General features: G+C 34.8%; 1 protein-coding gene across 1 annotated transcript in view; it reads left to right on the top strand.

Annotated features, from left to right (window-relative positions):
- The window catches only part of RasGAP1 (Ras GTPase activating protein 1), a 155,947-nt gene that overhangs the window by 69,899 nt on the left and 67,729 nt on the right, over positions 1-18,319 (top strand). The window contains exons 11-14 of the mRNA XM_090385731.1: positions 3,611-3,685; positions 8,501-8,731; positions 8,882-8,959; positions 13,605-13,688. Coding sequence (XP_090241857.1) covers positions 3,611-3,685; positions 8,501-8,731; positions 8,882-8,959; positions 13,605-13,688 — 468 coding nt within the window. The remainder of the gene's footprint in view (positions 1-3,610; positions 3,686-8,500; positions 8,732-8,881; positions 8,960-13,604; positions 13,689-18,319) is intronic.

Below are 18,319 nucleotides of genomic sequence, written 5' to 3'. Positions count from 1 at the left end.
AACTAAGTTGTCTTTGCCCCACTGGAAAATTACCTGGAGATCAGCATTTAAGGAATTGGTAGAAAATCGGATATTTGAGAAGTTGAAGCTAATTGAGCAGGCAAGGTTCTCAAACTGGAAAGTGGAATGCAATGTACTATCATAAGCAAAACTATGGATAGTATTTCCGGTCAATGGAAGAAAGTCATTAATATACAAGAGGAAGAGTTGGGGAAAGAACTGAACCTAGGGGACACCAGCATTAGTGGAGAAGTTAGAAGACAGAGCCATCTACCATCACCCTCAGTGAGCGATCGGAGAGAGAACTGGATAACCAATTACAAAAAGCAGTTGGCAAATCATAAGATGGAAGCTTGTTTAGAAGACTTTTATGCCAAACACAGTTGAAAGCCTTTGAGATGTCAACTGCTTGTGTTTCACTGAACTTTTCCATTGAATTTGTCCACAAATGGGTAACATAAGCCAGAATATCACCAGTAGATCGACACTGACAGAATCCATATTGGCAATTGTTGATCAGACGGAAGGTTTCTAGATGGTTTAAGAGTTGGCAGTTAATTTATTTCTCCATTACTTTAGAAACAGTAGACGTAATTTCAATGGGACGATAATTGGATGGGAGGGATTTTTCACCCTTTTTAGGAACTGATTGGATATTAGCAAAGGAAAAACATCTTTGGAATAAGAAAGTGTGAAAATAGGCGGTAAAGAACAGGAGAAAGTTCAGGAGTGCAGGTTTTGAGAACAAGTGGAGAAATACCATCAAGACCTGGAGCTTTCTCAGCATCAAGTTTCATCAAAATCCTTCTGACATCCTTTTGATGGAAGACCACAGGAGGTATTGAATGGAGCATATTAGGAATGGTGGGAGGTGTTTTACCAAGATCATTAATACAAGGGTTGGAAGAAAAATGAGATGCTAGCAGGTCAGCTTTTTCCTTCGCTGAAGTGACAACAGACCCATCTGGTTTTGACAGACGTGGGAGCAGAGATGGGCAAAAGTTGCCAATAGCTTTGGCAGTAGACCAGAAATCTTGGTTACCATTATAGCAAGAAACAAGTTTTCTACTCTTAGCCTGTTTGAAATCTAGTTTGGACTGACTAATAACTGCTTTACAATTGTTGCAAGCTTTGGTGTAGGCAGAAAATGAAACTGAAGAATTGGAAAGAATCCAATTATGATATGGAACATTCTTCTCTTGAACAGCCTTAGCACATTAATTGAAAAACCAAGGTTTATATAAAGGACGAGATTTTAAAGTGGAGTATGGAATAAAGGATTCCATTCCTACAACAATAATTTCACTGACATGAGCTAACATTGACATCAGAAGTTTTGAAACAGTAATCTGACCAAGGAAAAGAAGAAAAGAAATCTCACAGGTCTTCCCATTTTGCATTCTTCTTGTAATGCCAAACATGAGGTTGGGAATAGCCATGAGATAAAGGCTCCATCGGAAAAGAGACATTCACCAAGTTGTGATCTGAGGTTCCTAAAGTATCACTCACTTCAACCATGTACTTAGAAGGGTTGTTCCTGAGAAAAAGATCAAGCGTATTTGCTGTATGGTTAGGATTGTCCGATATTCTGATAGTTAAATGAACAATCTGTGTGAGGTCATTAGTAATTGCAAAACCTCAGCATCTCGACCAGCTGAGTCTATGTGACTAGAAAATGGAAGCCAGCTGGAGTTGTGAACATTAAAATCACCAAGGAAAATTACCTTGCTGTTAGGAAAGTTGGACTGGAGAAAGTCAAGTTGCAAAGAGAGGAAATCAAAGAGCTCCAAGTGATTAGCAGAATTGGAAGAATGGTAGAGACAACAGATGAATTTGACAGAATGAGGTAGAGTGATTTTAAGCCAGAGAAGATCGAAAAGAGGAGATTCCAAATTACCAAGTCTGACAGGGAATATCGGAATGGACATATTCATAAGTACCACCTTTGAGGTGAAAGGAATCATACAGTGAATAATTTGGACAACTGAGATGAGCAGTAGTTGAATCAACTGATAACTGAGATTCTGTCGGAAAAAGTACATGGGGTTTGGCAGACTGTAAGTGGAAATGGACATCGTTGAGATCAGAACTGAGACCACATATATTTGTGAAATGAACTAGAAAGTGTTTGGGTGGTTTAGATCTTTTCGCAGATAAGCTTACTCATAAGCAGATAAGATTAGTTTGACAATTCCAGGTGTATTCAATAGTAAGAAAAAGTGAGGAGGACATGCTGCATGAAGTAATGAAATTTTTGGATATGGCATACACATGGTAAGAATATACCCAGATCCTTGAAATAATGTGGTCTCAAAAGTATCCCCTGCATACACACTACTCAGACTCCCTCCAGTCACTATCTACTTCCGTAGTTACTTTAGCTTCATTTCTGCATTAGAGGTTCAACAACTGTAACAAATGTGTTTACATTTGTTACAGTTGAAAAAATGGTTGGGAGAATGGTCCATTACAACTCTTAGCAGGCCAGGAAACAGCCCAGACCTGAATCCTATAGAGAACTGTTGGCATTGTGTGGAATCTGCAGTTGCCAGAAAGAAACCAAAAACCCTTCGTGAACTTTGGAAGCCATAATTCGTGTTTGGAACCACAAACTATCAGTTGATTATCTTCACAAATTGATGGTGTGCTTCTGTCATCAGTTCCCAATGTGGTTCAACTAAATATTAGTTTGCACCTGGTGAACCTTTCATTTTGTTTTCCATTTAAAATGATAAACTGAAGCAAATTGAGGGCTTCTGATAACATTGCAGCCATAATTGCAAATGCTCATTTTGGAATATTTTGAGAGCACCTGTCAAACATTACTTAGCTTTCCCTTAACTATTAATAAATATCTTTTGTTTATATTTCTATTTGTGATGCTAGTCATTAATGTAACATACCATCGCGAAAAAGGGTTAGAAATGGTTCAACTAAATATTAGTTTGCACCTGGTGAACCTTTCATTTTGTTTTCCCTTTAAAATGATAAACTGAAGCAAATTGACGGCTTCTGATAACATTTCAGCCATAATTGCAAATGCTCATTTTGGAATATTTTGAGAGCACCTGTCAAACATTACTTAGCTTTCCCTTAACTATTAATAAATATCTTTTGTTTATATTTCTATTTGTGATGCTAGTCATTAATGTAACATATCATCGCGAAAAAGGGTTAGAAATGTGAAATTCCTACGTGATGCACTTTCTTTGAACACCAGTGGTGTATATATATATATATATATATATATAAAAATTTCTTGTACCTTCAATGTCAAATTTATCCATTTTTTCAATGTTTTTTTGGTTTTTGCAAATACCTTTGGTTTCCCTTTTACAGATATTAAAGAATGTTAATATTATAAGTCCTGTTGGTAATAATTTGTACAAAAATTTAAAATTATTGACTTTAGTTGCTATTTTTGATTCCTTATGCTGTTACTAACCTTCAAATAAAAATAAATAAATTGTTTTTGTTGTAATTTTTATAATGGCTGTTATTTTTACATGTAATTTATTTTATTTTTGTATCCTAAAGTAATTCTATAATATTATTATATTACATTATTAGACAAGTATTGCATTTATTTATATTATACGCATATCTGCAGATAATTTCAGAACACAAAACTTGTGAAATTGATCCATTGAAGCTGAAAGATGGAGAATGTCTGGAAGTAAATATGGTAAGTATTTGGAATATTTTTTTATTTTTATTTTTTTTTTTTTTTTGTGCTTGTGGATTAGCATCAACAAATTGTCAATGGACTCTTAGAACTAGGTTCAGTCAGCAATACTGAGTTCTCTTTAAAGATGAGATCTTGGCAGGAATTAAATTCAAAAGAAAATAAAATATGAGGCAGGAGAAAAATGTTTAGGGACTGAGCTGGTATTTGGGAAATGATGAAACTTTGAATAGATCTCCTTGGATTGCCTTTGAAGGAGATTCATATGTAGATTTCAATGCTTCTGCAAATTCCAAAAAGCACTTTGGTAGTGACAAATTTTGTCACTATTAGGAATTGCTCTTGGAATTGCTAATAGTTCCTGTGTCACATTTTGAATAATTTCCTTAGTTTTTTAAAATCTGATCTTTCAAGAGTGTTTTAAGTTTTGGGGGATGGAAAGACAGGATAAATCTAGTGAGTGTGATGGGGCAACAGTGATGGAGTGCTTCACAAGAAATTCCTGTATAGAAAACAGTGTGCAGGCATGTTGTCATGATGCAAGTGCAAATTTCCTGAAGCCCACTTTTCTGGCTCTTTTCTTCAAATGGATTTATGTAATAGAACTGTTTTATTAGTATTCATGATTCACTGACCAAATGGTCAGTGAATCAAATTCATAAAGAATAAAGATGGGGTCTTCCATTGAAAGGACTGGGTTTTGCTTCCTGGTCATAGCTATATGTCCACAATTCATCACCAGTAATGATGGGAGAAACAAAGTGTGGGTCGGAATCTTTGTCAACTTGCTGATAGGAGAGAACTTGCCATTTTTTGTTATGATCAGTGAGGATGAGAGGTATAAACTTGGATGAAACACATCACAATCCTAAATCTTGTGTTAAAGTTGATTAAAGGTGACAAAACACCTGCTTGATGCATGCTAATCCAGATTGACTGGAGATAAATGGGTGATTCAAATGCATTACTATGTGTAGTTGAGTCACTGCATGTGCTGTGACAAGTTACAACTCACTATGACACTGTAATTTCAAGATACAAAGTCAGTTCCTGACCTTTTTGATCACACCCCATAATATAGCAAGCAATAGGCACACCTGACCCAAGGTGAAACTAACTGCAGTCAGCACTCTTGATGTTATTCCTAAGGCTCAGAAGCAGAAAGGTCATATTCTTATCTCAGTTTACTATTAAATGATTGTCCTGCTTCTTACACGAATATCCAGAAGAACAAGAAAGCTGCAGACAACTAGATGAGTCATCACAGGGTTGAGTCAGTTTGACACTCTCTCTCTCTCTCTCTCTTCCCCCCCCCCCCCGAAGAATAAAAGAGTCACAGACACTTTCCACTCAGAATGAGTTACCAAAGGAAATTCAATCTTATCATCAGTAATCTTTGGATCTGTTGTCAAGGTAATTTCTTTTAAGTTTAACCATGCAGTTTGTAGCTGTTAATTTCACTCATATTAATTTAGTCATTATTTGATTTGTAGCAGTGATTCTATTTTGCTCCAGGTAAGAAGTTTAAATTTTTTTTACAATATATATAATTTAAGCTGTCCATATTTCAGGTACCCTACCCTCTAAAAATTATCCAGACTCACATTGGTTTCACATTGATGTCAAGGCCACCCATTTCAATAGCATGTCAGTCCTCCTTTAGCCACTGTGACGTTCTCCACCCTCCTGTGTAGGCATTATATCAATGAATGTTAGGGACTGCGATGGGTGTAGTCCTCCATTCCTCTTGTAGAATAGTGTTCAATTTAGCTACCTATGTGTGCTACGTTGGTCTCACCTTTACCCAACATTCCAGTTCTTCCTATAGCAATTTTATAGGGTTCATATTTGGACTCTGTGCTGGCCATTCCAACTTTTGTATATTTATGTCAATGAGCTGTTCCTGAACAGCACCAGTGGCATGGAATGTTATCCATTGGTCTGTACCAAAGAAATGCCACATTGTGGGGGAATGGAATATCCAAAATATTAAAATAGGCATCAGCATTTGTGATTCGTCATAAAACCATCAAAGGTTCTAGGCATTACCTCAAGAAACAGATCCACATCAAAACCCCATATTGTCTGAACTTTACTGTTAGCATTGTGCACTCCAGCAGCATACATTCTTCAGGCATCCTGCATATCCACACCCACCCATATGATTGGAATGGAACTTAGGTAGGTTCATCTCTCCCTACAACTGATTTTCACTGCTCTCTGTACCAATTAAGCATTTGCACTGTACAGTATGAGACCACTGATTGATATTGGTGGTTTTACTAATGTGCCTCTATTGCTCTCCTATGAAAACTGAAACTGCTCTGTACAGAGTGTATTCATACAGACTTCAGCTCCCATTGATGCCTTCAACTCCTGGTTGATGTTTTTCAGGAATATTGATGAGACTGTTGTACTATCCTTTCAAGTACCCTCTGGTTACATGCAGTGAGCTTCTGTGGCCTTCCCATGCATCGCTAGATAGTTATGCTACTGTCGTGCTTCCATTTCAGAATAACAGTACTGATAGTTGACTTTGTATGGTGCAGGCTGTTAGCAAGAATTGACAAGCCAGGAATGTAATATCTGACAATAAAACACCACTCTTGAAATCAGGCAACTCAGCCTGATGTGACTGGACAAGAACTTGTCCTGTCACACTTGTGTGGCTCGTATGTTTTATGTACTGATGTGAGTAACTTGTTTATCCAGGTAGGTCCAACAGATTATGAAAGCATAGTGTCAATGATTCATCACCTGTAATGATAGGAGAAACAAAGTGTAGTTATTAATACTTTCAAAATTTCACCTTCACTTATTTTTTAGTGTTTGTTTCAGTATGTATTGTCTCATAAATAATGGCCCTTGTTATGATTTATTCATTAGTAATATAATTTTCTCTGATAAAGCTTGTAATTTAAAATATGTTCCTCATGACTAATGTTTAATTATAATCATCAATTATTAAGTTATTTGGCAAGTTATAATGATTGTTACCTATCTTATAAGTTATGATTGTTACCCATCACAAAGATGGGTAATGTATTGTTTAAAAGGCTGGCATTCTTTGTAGCTTGTTTCCTTGTGGAAGACTGAGTGGTACAAATAACATCATCTGCAAATGATAAATTTTGGAATTTTTGAATAAAAGAATGAAAATAATGGAGACAGTGCCTCTGTAGCCAGGTGGGAAGGAGCAGCAGTGCGTAGCACACACTTCTTGATTAGACCGGGGTTCGAGCCCGTCACCACCAAATATGGAGGATGCGGAAAGGTCAGGGAATGACCACTGCATATCCTGGAGCAATATGGCCTTAGTTGCTAATGCTCCTAAAAACCAAATAACAAGCAAGCATACCACCTTTGACTACACATATTGATGTTTGAGAGACCCTCTCATTGATTATTACACAGTATTAGTCATATAAGGAAGCCAGAAGCTTGTGCTACGTGCTTTTCTTTTCCTTTAGGCACCTATCCAGCAGGCCTTTGAATTTCCCCAAACTATTAGCCACATCTACTAGTCACAGAGCAACTTATTCTAGTGATTAATAACTCTTACAGCCTCGTTTATAATTCTTCCTCCCCAGTTTTAATTTTGAATATATGTTCCTTTGTTCTAGCATCAGTTGATATTTTCAAAATTTCTTCTTCATTCATTTTACTGTTTTCTCTTATGGCCTTATAAAACTTAGAGATTCCCTCCAATGTACCTAATTACCACCAAGTTCTGTATATTCAAGTAACCACATATTTGAAATTTCCCTTCATATTGGCCCTTTTGCCAATTTCAATTTAGGTGTGGCATCCACACCTGTATACAGTATTTATGGTGCAGTCTAATAGTTTCCTTATAAGTGGAAATACGGGTATAATGTTCCAAAATTCAGCAACCTCAAGATCTGAAGATTGCTGGTTTTTTGCATTTTTCTGGTTTTTGGTTAATAAATCTAACCAAACATGAAATGTCAAAATTCAAGCAGAGATAAAGGGAGAATGCATTGGCAGCACGGCCATCTACTTTTTGATATCTTTTCTACATGATTAACTTATTTTTATTAACTACGTTATTTTATTCTTTTATCCCTTGGGCTGTTGATCTAAATTTGTAAATGAGAAACTTGGCACTAAGAAGTTGCTGAAGCAGCCTACAGAATTGCTTGGTAATATTCCTTCCATTAAAAAAAAAAAAATAATAAAAAAAAAAGAGAAAAAAATAAACAAAATAATGAAAGAGAATTTTTTTTTTTAATTGAACAAGATGTTTTTTATACTTTTTTTAAAGAATAAAAGTAGCCTTTTACTTTTATTGTTCAGTGTCGGGCAGCTTCAGAGTCATAAAAATAATTTGCATCTTCAAGTGGACATTGAAAGTGACAAAGTACAACCCATAAAAACTGCATGTAAGAAATTTAGGGAACTATTAATATATACTGCCCCTAAACATATACTTATCTGAAACTCTTAAGAAAGAAACTAAAATTGCAAACTTTTGAACATCAGTAGACTGCAGTTCTATTTCTTTGGCTGGCTGGTTTGTTTTAATGGGGGTTTATTGGCACAAGGGCAACAAAGGCCAAATTGTGCCTGTCACAGTAGTTCTACAAATGAAATCTATTTCTTAGAGAAATTTCATAGAGACTGTCTCTTAAATTTTATAATTTTGGCACATATTCTCCTAGAAATCTTCATTATGTGAAAATAAAAAAATTATTTTCTGTTATATGAAAATGATATTAATTTTAATAAATATTACTAATTTATTTAATAATAAAAGGGAGTATTTAACTTAATAACTTAAATATTTTCTTTTAGGTCAATTTGATGGAGTATGTTGAACGTACATTTTGTGCAGTAACAAATTCAGCACTATTATGTCCCCAGCCAATGTGTGAAGTTTTTTCAATACTAAAAGAGTTGGCTACCAGTTACTTTTCAGCCAATGGTGAAGTTCGTTATTCTGTTATATCAGGGTTTATCTTCTTGAGGTTCTTTGCTCCTGCTATCCTTGGTCCAAAGTTGTTTGATCTTAGCCATGATCCCGTGGTGAGCACAGTATAATATAGTAATTTATAACTTATCATGAAAGATCTGTGTATATCTAAAGTAAAACTGTAATTGTTTAATTTATTATCCATCTGTTTGACATCATTCTAGCTATTAAACAAATCTTATACTTTTATTGTTTTTGTTTAGGATGCTCAGACAAATAGGACATTAACACTGATTTCTAAAACCATTCAGAGTTTGGGAAACCTTGTTAGTTCCAAGTCCGTAAGTAACACTTGATTGAAATCTTTTTTTTTTTTTTTTTTTTTGCTTTGCTTAACAAAATAAAAAGTGGAAAAAAAATAATAAAATAAATAAATAAATAAATAAAAAAAAAAATATATATATATATATATATAAAAGAATGCTTTGTAAATAAGGAGTTTACTTTTTAAGAAGAGGAAACTAACTAATTTTGAAAGGGCTAATTTGGGTGTATTGAGTTATTTGAAAGATAAAAAAATGTTTTGAGTAATTTTTTTATAGAAAGTAATATTCCTTTAGTTTTTGAAAAAGTAGTTATGTTAGTGAAATTTCAATTCTTATTTAAAACTAATTCTTGAAACTTAAAACTAAGAATTATGAATTTTACAGAAAAAAAAAAATATGCATGCAGGCAAGTACTTACATTTCCATTCACTCTACTATTTTAGTGTGAAAAAGGAGTATTGCTTTCTATAAAAAAATAAGATTGGCAGAAATACCATTTGCTAGAATGTACTTTATACGATCTTCTATTCTGCTGATTGTAGTATGTACTTTTAGCATCATTTAGTTATCTAGAAACTCTAGCTCCTCTTTAGGTCTAGAAATTATGCTATCTAGGATTGGTGACACCAAGCAGAATGCCGATGTCATCTTGCAGCATGACTGCTGGTGTCATGGAGACTACAGAGGATGCATGCCACTGGCGTGAATTCTCCCACACAATCAATCATAAGTCTCGTGTGACATCAGCATTCTGCTTGGTCTCAAGATTTTAACTAATTCAATAAATCAATAATTCAATAATTTCTCTTCCACTTTCTTCTCAGTTATTTGTTTCATATTTATTACTTACTTGTTTCTGAGGTGTCACAAAATCATTTAGCTCTCAGTTATAACTTGATATACTTCCAGTATTCCCATTCCTGAAAACTTCTTTGTGTGTGAATGTAGATGCAAAATATTTAAGTTGCCAACAAGTTCAGCACTATTTATGATGATTATAAATGGGATGATTTATGATCATGGGATGATTATAAATTATGACTATAATTTATAATCATCCCATGCATTTTTCTCAGCTACTAGTCTCATCAGTTCATCTGATATCCATTTAGGTCTAAACCTTGACCAATACCTCTTAGTTGGTGTAAAAAGCTTGGTAGTGTCTATGATTACTTCCTTGATTGCTTTCCATTTACAAATTGCAATTGGTAATGCCATCAGTTGATCCCATGAAAAAAAATTTACTACCCTTTACCCTTGACAGTAGTTATACTTTATATAACTACTGAGGCGCCTCCGTAGCCAGGTGGGAAGGAGCAGCAGTGCGTAGCACACCTTTCTTGATTAGACTGGGGTTCGAGCCCATCACCACCAAATACGGAGGATGCGGAAAGGTCAGGAAATGACCACCGCATATCCTGGAGCAATGTGGCCTTAGTTGCTAATGCTCCTAAAAACCAAATAACAGACAGACAACAACATATAACTACTGTCAAGAGTAAAGTAAACCTTTGACCTGAACCTCAAGTAAACCCCACAATACATTATGGTCACTGCTTCCTAGCTTTATCTGGAGATTCTTAATGCATGAAAGGTCACTGATGATAACCAGATAAAAAATAGTGCCTTTCTCTCATTGCCTCCCTAACATACTGGTGTAGAAAACAGTCATCTATTAAATCCAGAAAAGTGTTGCTACTTGTGTGAGCAACCAATCCACAAGTTCCACTCAATATCTGGAAAGTTAAAATTTCTCTTTATAAGACATTCTGATTTACTAGCCCAATATTTTTGTCCATACAGTTATTTGTCTTGCTCATCATGATCACTTAGACTATAACTTACTCCTACTCTCATTTTTGTTTTCCCAGTGCTTACCTCATGCCAAACTAACTCAACTCAGCATTATACTGGCTACTTGCAGCAACTGGGTGAAGTGATATAGATTCTATATATTTCTTAAGCAAAAGAGCATAACCCTTCTCTATCCCTTGTGTCTGTTGTCCTTTTTGTACAACAGAACCACACATGACACACACACACACTCTCACACCGCCTGCTTTGGCACATGCCTTACAGGGGAAATCCTGGACCCCACCTGAAAAACAAAAATACAGTAGAACGTCGGTTGTCCGGAAGTCAGTTATCAAGAATAATTTGAAAGGCTGATTTTTTTTTTTTTTAAATTAATGGTAGTATTTGAGACAAATGTTTATTGTGCTACAAAAGTATTTCTGTTTAGTTTTTTTTATGTCGTATATCTGGTGAAATGTTGGTTTATGACTATTGGGTTTCTCGGAAACCATGAGTGATAGAATTTAGTCATTTGCTTTCGTGAATCCAATTTTCCATGGCGTATTTTGTTCTCTTCATTTCATATTATGTTTAGTTTAGCTCCAGATTCGGTAAGAATAATATCGGCTCGAAACTGTGTGATTTATTATTTTTCTCAGTTTTTTTTTTTTTTTTTTTACCATAAAATGTCAACGAAAAGAAACAGCAGCGAAATGGGCAGAAAACTAGGAAGAATTTAATATAATCAAATTGATATTATTAAGGAACTTGAGAGATTTAACAGCAAAAAAAAATTCACAACTACAAACAAAACAAAAAAACAATTGAATATTATTTAAGAAAATTACTTAAAATTTTTTCTTCATAAAATTTGCTGTAAAATATCCGAATATGCATACAAATGTAAATGTGTGAATTTTTATGTATAAGTTATTATTATTTTTTAAATTAAATAAATTCATTTTTTTCACAGTATTTAAAATCTTTTTCTTTTACCTTAGCACATTATAACAGAATTTATTTAATTTTACCTTACATTCAATTATCCAGAAGAGGTCTGACATTGATTATTCTGGATAACTGACGCTCTGCTGTACTTTGAATACTTTGTTCTTTTTGTACATGCTGTACTCATCATTTTCAAATTTTGCATCTCCTATATCTGAGTGGTACCACCTTTTCAACATCTCTGCAATGTCCATATTTGATGACCACTACTTGGAATTCATCAAATTTGTTTACTGTACTCTCCTAGCATTAGTGTACAAGCAAGTACACATGCACCTGTTTTTGCTCTTAGTAATCCATCATAGCCCATGTATTTGTCTTGTCCAATGAGAACCCCCCCCCCCCAGAAAGCCTTATAATCTCTGACACTTTGCTTTCCAGGCTGCATACTAATATTATGTCCCAATAGAAGTGCAAGGATCACTTTCATCTCTGCCTAGCTGCTGTTAATCTGTTAGTGTGTGTGTTTCTCCCCCCCCCCCCAGGTTAGCAGTTTTTGCCCACCCAATGCTGTCACAACAGCATCAGCAATTATTCTTGCACCCCCTTCTATTTAAATATATTCCATATCTGTGAAAAACAGTTACTCCTGTTAACAAGCACAGACCACAGGTAATATCTTGATCAGCAAGGCGAATGAAAGTGCAGCCCTAAAGAATTTTTTTTTTTTTTTTGTACAGAAACAAAAACTTCGTATCTAATCCTATCAAAACCTTGATTACTTTTGGAAAAAGTATGAAATTTAGTTTAGTACCAATAAATCTGTATATGGGATTTGTCAAAACACAGCCAGGATAAAAAGTTTTAATATTTTTGTAGCTACTGGAACTAGTCTTTCAAACAAACATAAGCATATGTTAGAATAGTTATGAAAGAAACAAATCTTTTTGGAGAAAGTCATTCCCTGGTTTTTTCCTGTGATAGTATAATGGTTTTGCCACCTTGCCACAAATCCCATTGTCCCTCCCTTCCCACTTCCTCACAAAAATCAATTAGAAATATTTATTAATAATTGCTTCACAAAATTTTAAAGCTTGAAGTGGAAAGGTTGGTCCTTGGGTTAGAAAGGATTAAAAAAAAAAAAAAAAAAAAAGACTTGCCTTTATAAATATATTTTATTTTTATTTGTCTAGTATTTATGATATCGACTACATTAAAAAAGAAAGTTAATGAGAAATATTCCTAAATGTTGGAGATAAAAAATATTCCACACAGTAGTATGTTTAAAGAGTGTTGTGTGTGTTTGTGTAAGTTTTTATAACTATGATTGTTTTATTTTTATTGGAGTGAAAAGAACAACCTTATATATCCTTTGCATTATAGATATTGCACGTATCGATGGGTTAAAGACAGTGAAGAATACATTAATTAGAGAAGCCGAAGAACTGAGGCTACATGTAGTTCAATAATTTCAGTTTTATTGTGTTCACTAATGAAGTATACACCCTTAGCTTATAACTCAAAAATTAACACACAGTTACATTTCTGGATTAATATACTAAATCCTGTCATCAGGCTAAGATACTGGATACAATCAGCCGATAAAAATATTGCTTCTGTTCACCAAATATTATGAAAAATTACTTGTATTCTCCTGTTATACCTTGTTTCTCAGCCTGAAAATAATATTTGGCGTGTAATCCATAAATGCAACTGAATGGCAAATTTTCAAGTTGTGAGCTAGGGATGTATACTTTGTATGTATTTCTTTAGTGGATACAAAACTAAAATTATTCAACTATGTATGGTCTCAGGTTTCTGCTTCTTTAATTGATAGGCTAGTACTACTTTGATCCTTTAAAGAATACAGTTAATACACTTCTTAATAATAATAATAATATATAAAATATATTTGCAGCCTCAACAGATTTTCAAAGAAGACTACATGATTTTACTGTACAGAAGTTTTATCTCTGAGAAGCATGTCGAATCAGTTCGTGTTGTAAGTATCCTGCTGATCTGTTTGTTTATACTTATTTATTTGTTTATGTGTAGTTATAAACAAAGTTTTAAAATTTTATTACTTTACATCATGTCTACTACAGATACCTCTATTATTGATAAATCACAACATCGGTTGTCTGGGCCATTTTTGTGCTTAATAAAAGTGAGTTCAAATTTATTTCTATATGCATATGAGGTGTGGCAATAAAGTTTCCAGTCTGGTGCTGTTGTAATTCAAACTTCCTCCAACAGATGTTGGTGCAGAGATAATAGTAATAGAGGCATGTGATGCAAGAAAGCAAGCATATGAGCTTACGTAGCATCAGCCAAAAAAAAAATCACACAACCATTCCCTCTAAAAGTTTGTTCAGTTCTTCCTTGAATTTATTTAAGCTATGAACTTCCACAATGACAGATGGAAGTTTGTTCCAGCAATTAAACACCCGCTGGTTAAAGGCAAATTTCCGCACATCTATTGTACAGCTGTCTTTCCTCAATTTGAATTTATGCTCCCTTAGATTCTTAATCTGAGCAAGCAGAAGAATCCCATCAGAATTCAGCGTGCTCAACCCATTCAAGTCTTATACACCTCAATCAGATCACTTTGCAAGTGCCTAGTCTCCAGCCACTGCAATTTGCAAAACTTAAGCCTCTCTTGGTGAGAGGACCATTTAGTTCCCCTCACCAATCTTGTTGCCCTTTTCTGTACACACTCAAGCAAATCTACATCCTTCCTAAAATGAGGCCTCCAGATCTGTACACAGTACTCAAGGCATGGCCTGTCAATTGCCTTATACAAAGGGATAATCACTTCCTTTTCCCTGCTAGCAAAATTTTTGTATATCATTGACAAAACCCCATGACCTGCCCTAGCAGCCTCTCTGCATTTCTCAGAAAACTTCATATCTGATTGCACAATTACTATCAGCTCTTTTTCATTTTCTACCACCCTAAATGTAGTACAACACAGTTGATATGTTCCTGTGGGGTTACTTCTACCCATCTGCCCAAATTTTCTAGATCCTGTTGCAGTAGCACACTGCCATTTTACTGTCATTAACAACCTTGCCAACCTTCGTATCATCTGCAAACTTTGACACTAAGCCTGATATACCTTCATCAATGTCATTGATAAATATACAAAACAACAGTGGGCAAAAAACCCAACCCTGTGGGACTCTACTAATAACATTAGTCCACGAAGAGCAGTGTCCATTGATTACCACTCTCTGTCTTCTCTCATCAACCACTCTTTTATCCATTGTAGCAACTTACACTTAATACCATTCTGCTCCAATTTGTAGGGTAGTCTTCCATGTGCAACAGTGTCAAAAGCTTCCTGAAATCCAAGTATATGATATCAAAATTACTTTTTGCATCCAGTTCCTTTGTAACTACATCATAGTATCCAATCATATTTGTCAGACAAGACTTTCCCTTAACAAACCCATGCTGTGTCTGAATTATTGCCGCATTCTTGTCTAAATTATCCTGCAATGCATCTTTAACCAGTGACTCCATTATTTTACCCAGAACAGAAGTTAAACTAATTGGTCTGTAATTCCTCTTGTTACCCTTCGATATCCCTTTGTGAATTGGAGATACATTTGCACATAAATACTCCATGGGGACTTCCCCTGAGTCCAAGGATGCTCTCATAATTATGGCTACGGATTTACTTAGTTCCTTTGCCACTGCCTTTAATATAACCCATCCATCCCAGGAGCCTTTCTTATGTTTAACTTCAGCAGTTTCTCCTCCACTTTGCTCTCAGTTATTACAAAATTATTAAGCACCTTGTTACAGTTTGATAAACTTCTGCCATTTTCCGGCACCTCCGTAGCCAGGTGGGCAGGAGCAGCAGTGCATAGCACACGCTTCTTGATTAGACCCGGGATCCAAGCCCATGACCACCAAATACGGAGGATGCGGAAAGGTCAGGGAATGACCACCGCATATCCCCGGAGCAATATGGCCTTAGTTGCTAATGCTCCTAAAAACCAAATAACAAACAATCTGCCATTTTCTTCCCTTAATAACTGTAAATGCAAAATACTCATTCAGTTTGTTAGCTATCTGAGCAGAATCATCAACAGTCAAACCATTGATATCAAGTGGACCAATCTGATTCATCCCCTTCCTTTTAGAGTTTATATATTTAGAGATTTATATATATTTTTTTAGGGATTGTCCAATAGGCTGACAGGTTGTAAGTGTTAGTTAGTATCGTTAATGTTATTTTTTATGATTTTGAAATGGACCAACGAACAAATATCAAATTTGGTTTTAAACTGGAAAAATCTGCAAAAGAATGTATGAAATGTTAAAAACCTGTTTATGATGATGAAAAGTTGTCATACCAGTGTATTTAAATGGCATAAATGGTTCAAAGATGGATGTGAGGACATTCGTGATGACCCAAGAAGTGGCAAAATGAGGGAGTTGCAGAAATTGCGGCAAGAGATCATTTGACCCTCTGAATGAAGGCTGATGAGTTGGATATGAATAAGGAGATGATTCCTCAAATTTTGCATGAAAATTTAGGAAAAAGGAAGGTCCATTCAAAATTTGTTGCCACACAGCTGCACAGATGAGCAGAAGCAATGTAGAAGATCATCATGGAAAGACTTGTCAAGATAATTCTAATTTCCTCAACTGTATTGTCAGTGGAGATAAGTGTTGGGTGTTTCAGTACGACCCAGAGATGAAGCATCAGAGCATTTCAAAATCATCACCCAGGCCCAAAAAGTTTTGTTTACAGAAGCTCAAGATGATGATTTTGTTTTTTGACAAATAGGGTGTGATTCACAAGGAATTTGTACTTGAATGGGAGAGAATCATTGCCACTTTTTTACATACAGGTTCTTTAAAGACTCCTGAAGTGCATTTTCTGGGTGAGGCTGCAAATTTGAGAGAAAGGTGGCTGGTTCTTGTTGAATGACAGTACCCCCTGCCCATTATGCACATGTTGTGAAGACATTTCTCATGAAATGTGGCATTGTACAGATCAACCATCTACCCTACTCTGCTGATTTAACACCAAGACTTCTTCCTCTTTTCCAAAGTGAAAACTGTCCTCAAAACATCATCTCTCTGGATACCTTCACTGACTCTTTTTGGAAACTTTTAGAATGGTGTAATAAGTGCATTCAATCAGGTGGTGATTACTTTGAATAAAACAAAACTATTTTTGAGCTCCTTCATAATCACACTCTCTTCACAATCACACCCTATTTGTCAAAAATGTATACAAATAAATTTTAAATTGCTTTAAATGTGAGGCTGCCTCCGTAGCCAGGTGGGCAGGAGCAGCAGTGCGTAGCACACGCTTCTTGATTAGACCGGGGTTCGAGCCCGTGCCCACCAAATACGGAGGATGCGGAAAGGTCAGTGAATGACCACCGCATATCCCCAGAGCAATATGGCCTTAGTTGCTAATGCTCCTAAAAAAAACTAAATAACAAAATAACAAATAGCTTTAAATGTTATTATATTATTATATGATCTAAAAGTTCTTTAGCAATTTCTAAAATTGAATTAATTGAAACAGAATATAATTTTTAATAAAAATAAACAAAAAATGACAAAATTTAAAAAAAAAAAAAAACAATTCTAATAAAATTATTTTGCAAAATTGGGGGTTTTTGTACTATTGTGACAAAATGAATTAATATACTTTTGATAAATTCAGCTTCATAAATTTTGTAAGACTTTTAAATCATGTGATTTTTTAACAACATATCCTGACATTTACAATGTATTTTTATATTAACTTTGTAATTTGAGTAACCCTTTATATACTGCAGATTTATACATGGCCAATTTTATTGCAAACCTCTTTCATCACTCTGTTGGTTGTCTAGCAGGATGTCTCAGCCTCTGTTTAGCTACCACCTAAGTAATGGGGTTATCTTATCTAATTACATTTTCATCTTTTATCTCCATGGTAGTGTAATACCTTTGTAGCTAATTTTACTTCATTAGTTATAGGATTTAACACCTGCTGATGATGAGGTGATATCTGCTGCCGAGTTATGGTTTGAAGGAGTTAGTGGACATCCACAGTAATCTTTTGATTTACAAACATCCAATTTAGAACTTTTGCTGAACTTCAGCAGCTTGACAAAGTGTGACTATTTGAAAGTAAAATGAATGAAAATAAAATCTTTCAGTATTTATGTATTTAGCATATGTTGTACTCCATATACACTGGAGTATTTTTTTTTTTTTTTTTTTTTTTTTTTGTAAAATTTATTTTCTAATATTTCTCATTAAGTGCAGTACATCATTATTACCATCAGGAAATTTTATAAAATAAATTAAAGATATGAGAAGGAGGTTCAAAAAAGATTTGTATTCACCCAGAAGTAGTTGTAATAGAAAGATGTTTTTTTTTTTTTTTTTTTTTTTGTTTTTGATACCTTAATCTCTGTGGCAACCACACAAATTTTGGTTTTGATCTGACAATTCATTTTTTCTTTGCAACGGTGAATGAAGTGAAGTGTCACAATGGATAAAGTGGAATACAGATATGTGATTTGATTCCTCTTTCTGCAAAGGAAAACACCCAAAACAAATCACAAAAAAATTGTCACTGTGTATAGAGGATTCCACCTAGGTTACAGTGTT

The sequence above is a fragment of the Mastigoproctus giganteus genome, chromosome 1, assembly GCF_048544385.1.
Source record: "Mastigoproctus giganteus isolate SK-2022 chromosome 1, ASM4854438v1, whole genome shotgun sequence".
Taxonomy (NCBI): Eukaryota; Metazoa; Arthropoda; class Arachnida; order Uropygi; family Thelyphonidae; genus Mastigoproctus; species Mastigoproctus giganteus.
The sequence above is the reverse complement of the archived record's forward strand: the minus strand, read 5'-3'. Positions and strand labels throughout refer to the sequence as shown.